General features: G+C 44.9%; 1 protein-coding gene across 1 annotated transcript in view; it reads right to left on the reverse strand.

Moving 5' to 3' along the window:
* Positions 1–7,500, reverse strand: part of LOC106591130 (vascular endothelial growth factor receptor 3) — a 220,335-nt gene that overhangs the window by 8,744 nt on the left and 204,091 nt on the right. The window contains exons 21-24 of the mRNA XM_082974983.1: positions 2,947–3,058; positions 2,697–2,796; positions 1,784–1,889; positions 498–622 (exon numbers count right to left, since the gene is read on the reverse strand). Coding sequence (XP_082831109.1) covers positions 498–622; positions 1,784–1,889; positions 2,697–2,796; positions 2,947–3,058 — 443 coding nt within the window. The remainder of the gene's footprint in view (positions 1–497; positions 623–1,783; positions 1,890–2,696; positions 2,797–2,946; positions 3,059–7,500) is intronic.

Here is a 7,500-nt window from a genome sequence, read left to right on the forward strand (position 1 = left end):
TACCTGATGGTGTTATATATAGACAGTAGTATGGTACCTGATGGTGTTATATATAGACAGTAGTATGGTACCTGATGGTGTTATATATATACCTGATGGTGTTATATATAGACAGTAGTATGGTACCTGATGGTGTTACATATATACACAGTGGTATGGTACCTGATGGGTATCCTGGGAGAGGCCAATATTACAAACGAGTAGTAGTAGTAGTAGTAGTAGTAGTAGTAGTAGTAGTAGTAGTAGTAGTAGTAGTAGTAGTAGTATTAGAATCAGTAGTAGCAGTAGTAGTTGTAGTAGCAGTAGTATTGGTAGTATTAGAATCAGTAGTATAATACTACTGTACCTGATGGGTATCCTGGGAGAGGCCAATATTACAAACAGTAGTAGTAGTAGCAGTAGTAGTAGTAGTAGCAGTAGTAGTTGGTAGTAGCAGTAGTATTGGTAGTAGCAGTAGTATTGGTAGTATTAGAATCAGTAGTATAATACTACTGTACCTGATGGGTATGCTGTGACAGGCCAGTCTCAGTTCCTCCTGTGAAGTGCGACGTGATGAGGCCTGAGAGAAACTGTCATCCTCAGAGCTCTGGGACAGATTCAGGGGGATGATTTCCTTATCATCCTACAAAATATAATATCAGTCTTTCATCATCCTACAGAATATAATATCAGTCCTTATCATCCTACAGAATATAATATCAGTCCTTATCATCCTACAGAATACAATATCAGTCCTTATCATCCTACAGAATATAATATCAGTCCTTATCATCCTACAGAATACAATATCAGTCCTTATCATCCTACAGAATACAATATCAGTCCTTATCATCCTACAGAATATAATATCAGTCCTTATCATCCTACAGAATATAATATCAGTCCTTATCATCCTACAGAATACAATATCAGTCCTTATCATCCTACAGAATACAATATCAGTCCTTATCATCCTACAGAATATAATATCAGTCCTTATCATCCTACAGAATATAATATCAGTCCTTATCATCCTACAGAATATAATATCAGTCCTTATCATCCTACAGAATATAATATCAGTCCTTATCATCCTACAGAATACAATATCAGTCCTTATCATCCTACAGAATACAATATCAGTCCTTATCATCCTACAGAATATAATATCAGTCCTTATCATCCTACAGAATACAATATCAGTCCTTATCATCCTACAGAATATAATATCAGTCCTTATCATCCTACAGAATATAATATCAGTCCTTATCATCCTACAGAATATAATATCAACCCTTATCATCCTACAGAATATAATATCAGTCCTTATCATCCTACAGAATATATCAGTCCTTATCATCCTACAGAATATAATATATTATATGTAACACTGTTTAACCAGTAAGGCCCGAGGGGGAGTGGTATATAGCCAATATTCCACTGCCAAGGGCTGTTCTTGGCACGATGCAACGCGGAGTGCCTGGATGTCTTAGCTGTGGCATATTGGCCATGTATCACAAAACCCTGAGGTGCTTTATTGCTATTGTAAACTTTTTCCCAACGTAATTTGGACAGTACATAAGTCATTTAGCATTATACTGTGGTATATTGGCTGACATATCAAGGCTTTCAGCCAATTAACATCCAGGACTCAAACTACATGGTTTATATAATCCATATTTAAACGACATATGCCTCGTTCCATTTCTGTAAGTGACCCCCATTCTTACAGAAATATCCACTATCACTTCAGTGTTGACAGATCAGACATGACTGGATAGGTTAAAACCTCTCTGTGTCTTACTGGTAGGCTGTTGTCCTGTAGTAGGTCTCCCAGGATATCTACCAGGGCTTGGAAGGTAGGTCTCTCCCGGGGCTCGCCCTGCCAGCAGGCCAGCATTATACCATAGCTATTAAGAGAGACACACAGCAACATGTTACAGCAAAGAGATGTCCTACCGGCCAGCAGGATCCCATAACTACCAGTAGAGATGTCCTACAGGCCAGCAGGATCCCATAACTACCAGTAGAGATGCCCTACAGGCCAGCAGGATCCCATAACTACCAGTAGAGATGTCCTACAGGCCAGCAGGATCCCATAACTACCAGTAGAGATGCCCTACAGGCCAGCAGGATCCCATAACTACCAGTAGAGAGCCTCGGCCGCGGCCCCCGGGCCTACAGGCCAGCAGGATCCCATAACTACCAGTAGAGATGTCCTACAGGCCAGCAGGATCCCATAACTACCAGTAGAGATGTCCTACAGGCCAGCAGGATCCCATAACTACCAGTAGAGATGTCCTACAGGCCAGCAGGATCCCATAACTACCAGTAGAGATGCCCTACAGGCCAGCAGGATCCCATAACTACCAGTAGAGATGCCCTACAGGCCAGCAGGATCCCATAACTACCAGTAGAGATGTCCTACAGGCCAGCAGGATCCCATAACTACCAGTAGAGATGTCCTACAGGCCTGCAGGATCCCATAACTACCAGTAGAGGGCAGCAGAGACACACAGTAGAGCTATAGAGAGTTAGAGTGCACTCCACACAGCCACTAGTAGTTCTAGCCACTACAGAGCACACAGTACCTTACATTACTTAGCATGTTGTGTGCTTGGGTTTGCATGAAATGTATGCAAGGTAGGTAAGGAGTAAGTCACTCACATATAAGTACATATATCTTGTGAATTATTCTAGGATCTGTGTTGACTCACATCTCAGGGGAAGCTGTTTCAGGAGCTCTCATCCTGGTTCCATCTTTCAGTCGTTTACAGAAGTCTTCATCGATCTGGACACCTGGGTACGGAGAGGCACCTGAGGAGAGGAACACTGGTGTTATCAGAGATAAGGGCTGGCTGGCTGGCTGGCTGGCTGGCTGGCTGGCTGGCTGGCTATACAACTAGGGAAGAACATTATCTCTCACTGAGAGACTGTAAGTCCTGCTAAAAGACCTAAATGTCTCACCCAGAGAGAAGATCTCCCAGAGTAGAACACCAAAGGACCAGACGTCAGACTGGCTGGTGTAAACCTTGTCAAATATACTCTCTGGAGCCATCCACTTCAGTGGCAGACGGGCCTGAGAGAGAGAGGAGAGAGAGGGGGAGAGAGGAGAGAGCAGGGGGAGAGAGGACGGGGGGGAGCGGGGAGAGAGGACGGGAGAGGGAGGAGAGAGAGAGACAGGGGGAGAGAGGACGAGAGAGAGAGAGAGAGAGAGAGAGATAAAAACATTGTAAATACAACCAATATTTATGTTTATTTATTTTCCCTTTTGTACTTTAACTATTTGCACATCATTACAACACTGTATATAGACATAATATGAAATGTCTTTATTGAGAGGGAAAGGAGACGGAGAGAGAGAGGGGGGGGAGAGAGAGAGTGCCCCCCACTCCCACAAAGAGGGCTTCAACATGGAAGTCACACATACGCCTGGGCCGTGAGCAGGGAAACAGACCCAACCCCCACTCGTACACTAGCCCAAACCAAATGGCATGTACCAGATGCTCAGCAGGCTCTGCTCACACTTACTGGTCTGAGGCCAAACCACACGACTAACAACATTGGACACTTTATGGAACACAAAACCTTCACTATCTCATCCTGGAATGTCCAAGGCCTGAGGTCATCTGCCTTTGGACTAAAGAGAAGGAACCTGGACTTCATCAAAGAAATCAGAAATACAGATATTGCCATCCTACAAGAAACATGGTACAGAGGAGATGGACCCACTGGTTGCCCTCTAGGTTACAGAGAGCTGGTAGTCCCATCCACCACACTACCAGGTGGGTGGTATAGAGGAGATGGACCCACTGGTTGTCCTCTAGGTTACAGAGAGCTGGTAGTCCCATCCACCAAACTACCAGGTGGGTGGTATAGAGGAGACGGACCCACTGGTTGTCCTCTAGGTTACAGAGAGCTGGTAGTCCCATCTACCACACTACCAGGTGGGTGGTATAGAGGAGATGGACCCACTGGTTGTCCTCTAGGTTACGTCTCCTCTATACCACCTGGTAGTGTGGTGGATGGGACTACCAGCTCTCTGTAACCTAGAGGACAACCAGTGGGTCCATCTCCTATATACCACCTGGTAGTGTGGTGGATGGGACTACCAGCTCTCTGTAACCTAGAGGGTAACCAACCAGTGGGTCCATCTCCTCTATACCACCCACCTGGTAGTGTGGTAGATGGGACTACCAGCTCTCTGTAACCTAGAGGACAACCAGTGGGTCCATCTCCTCTATACCACCCACCTGGTAGTGTGGTAGATGGGACTACCAGCTCTCTGTAACCTAGAGGACAACCAGTGGGTCCATCTCCTCTATACCACCCACCTGGTAGTGTGGTAGATGGGACTACCAGCTCTCTGTAACCTAGAGGACAACCAGTGGGTCCATCTCCTCTATACCACCCACCTGGTAGTGTGGTAGATGGGACTACCAGCTCTCTGTAACCTAGAGGACAACCAGTGGGTCCATCTCCTCTATACCACCCACCTGGTAGTGTGGTGGATGGGACTACCAGCTCTCTGTAAACCTGTCCAACCAAAAACATAGAGATCCAGAAAACCTGAGTCTACGCCTTCACTATGGTGAATCACTAAAACAATACAGAAATACACTACGGAGAAAGAAGGAACAGCAGGTCAGAAATCAGCTCAATATAACTGAAGAATCCATAGAATCTAACCACTTCTGGGAACATTGGAAAAGCACTAAATAAACAACAACACGAAGAGTTATCTATCCAGAATGGAGATGTCTGGATAAACCACTTCTCCAGTCTATTTGGCTCTATAACAAAGAACGAACAGGAAAAACATATTCATGATCAAATATAAATCTTAGAATCAACTATTAAAGACGACCAGAACCCACTGGATTCTCCAATTACCTTGAATGAACTACAGGACAAAATACAAACCCTCCAACCCAAAAAGGCCTGTGGTGTTGATGGTATCCTCAATGAAATGATCAAATATACAGACCACAAATTCCAATTGGCTATACCTAAACTCTTTAACATCAGCCTTTGACTCAATTTGGCATGAGGGTCTTCTATACAAACTGATGGAAAGTGGTGTTGGGGGAAAAACATACCACATTATAAAATCCATGTACACAAACAACAACTGTGTGGTTAAAATTGGCAAAAAACACACTCATTTCTTTCCACAGGGCCGTGGGTGAGACAGGGATGCAGCTTAAGCCCCACCCCCTCTTCAACATAAACTCAGCAATAAAATAAATGTTCTCTCACTGTCAACTGCGTTTATTTTCAGCAAACTTAACATGTGTAAATATTTGTATGAACATAACAAGATGCAACAACTGAGACATAAACTGAACAAGTTCCACAGACATGTGACTAACAGAAATGGAATAATGTGTCCCTGAACAAAGGGGGGGGGGGGGGGTCAAAATCAAAAGTAACAGTCAGTATCTGGTGTGGCCACCAGCTGCATTAAGTATTGCAGTGCATCTCCTACTCATGGACTGCACCAGATTTGCCAGTTCTTGCTGTGAGATGTTACACCACTCTTCCACCAAGGCACCTGCAAGTTCCCAGACATTTCTGGGGGTAATGGCCCTAGCCCTCACCCGCCGATCCAACAGGTCCCAGACGTGCTCAATGGGATTGAGATCCGGGCTCTTCGCTGGCCATGGCAGAACACTGACATTCCTGTCTTGCTGGAAATCACGTACAGAACGAGCAATATGGCTGGTGGCATTGTTGTGCTGGAGGGTCATGTCAGGATGGGCCTGCAGGAAGGGTACCACATGAGGGAGGAGGATGTCTTCCCTGTAACGCACAGCGTTGAGATTGCCTGCAATGACAACAAGCTCAGTCCGATGATGCTGTGACACATCGCCCCAGACCATGACGGACCCTCCACCTCCAAATCGATCCCGCTCCAGAGTACAGGCCTCGGTGTAACGCTCATTCCTTCGACGATAAACGCAAATCTGACCATCAACCCTGGTGAGACAACCGCGACTCGTCAGTGAAGAGCACTTTTTGCCAGTCCTGTCTGGTCCAGCGACGGTGGGTTTGTGCCCATAGGTGACGTTGTTGCCGGTGATGTCTGGTGAGGACCTGCCTTACAACAGGCCTACAAGCCCTCAGTCCAGCCTCTCTCAGCCTATTGCGGACAGTCTGAGCACTGATGGAGGGATTGTGCATTCCTGGTGTAACTCGGGCAGTTGTTGTTGCCATCCTGTACCTGTCCTGCAGGTGTGATGTTCGGATGTACTGATTCTGTGTATGTGTTGTTACTCGTGGTCTGCCGCTGCGAGGACGATCAGCTGTCCGTCCTGTCTCCCTGTAGCGCTGTCTTAGGCGTCTCACAGTACGTACATTGCAATTTATTGCCCTGGCCACATCTGCAGTCCTCATGCCTCCTTGCAGCATGCCTAAGGCACGTTCACGCAGATGAGCAGGGACCCTGGGCATCTTTCTTTTGGTGTTTTTCAGAGTCAGTAGAAAGGCCTCTTTAGTGTCCTAAGTTTTCATAACTGTGACCTTAATTGCCTACGACGTGCTGTAGAGTCTTAACGACCGTTCCACAGGTACATGTTCATTAATTGTTTATGGTTCATTGACCAAGCATGGGAAACAGTGTTTAAACCCTTTACAATGAAGATCTGTGAAGTTATTTGGATTTTTACGAATTATCTTTGAAAGACAGGGTCCTGAAAAAGGGACGTTTATTTTTTGCAGAGTTTACATATATATAAATATAATATAATAAATATAATATAATATAATTATATATATATATATATATATATATATATATATATATATAACACCGAATTGGCGAGGGCACTAGAACAGTCCGCAGCACCCGGCCTCACCCTACTAGAATCTGAAGTCCAATGTCTACTGTTTGCTGATGATCTGGTGCTTCTGTCCCCAACCAATGAGGGCCTACAGCAGCACCTAGATCTTCTGCACAGATTCTGTCAGACCTGGGCCCTGACAGACCTGGGCCCTGTCAGACCTGGACCCTGACAGTAAATCTCGGTAAGACAACAATAATGGTGTTCCAAAAAAGGTCCAGTTGCCAGGATCACAAATACAAATTCCATCTAGACACCGTTGCCCTGGAGCGCACAAAAAACTATACATACCTCGGCCTAAACATCAGCACCACAGGTAACTTCCACAAAGCTGTGAACGAACTGAGAGACAAGGCAAGAAGGGCCTTCTATGCCATCAAAAGGAAAATAAAATTCGGCATACCAATTTAGGATCTGGCTAAAAATACTTGAATCAGTCATAGAACCCATTGTCCTTTATGGTTGTGAGGTCTGGGGTCCGCTCACCAAACAAGAATTCACTAAATGGGAGAAACACCAAATTGAGACTATGCATGCAGGATTAAAAAATAAAATCCTCTGTGTACAACGTAAAACACCAAATAATGCAGAGCAGAATTAATCCCATCCCAGTTAATTAACAAAATCCTGAATAGAGCTGATCAATTCTACAACCCCCTAAAAGGAAGCGATTCCCAAA

This window comes from Salmo salar, chromosome 05, assembly GCF_965601325.2.
Source record: "Salmo salar chromosome 05, fSalSal1, whole genome shotgun sequence".
NCBI classification, from domain to species: domain Eukaryota; kingdom Metazoa; phylum Chordata; class Actinopteri; order Salmoniformes; family Salmonidae; genus Salmo; species Salmo salar.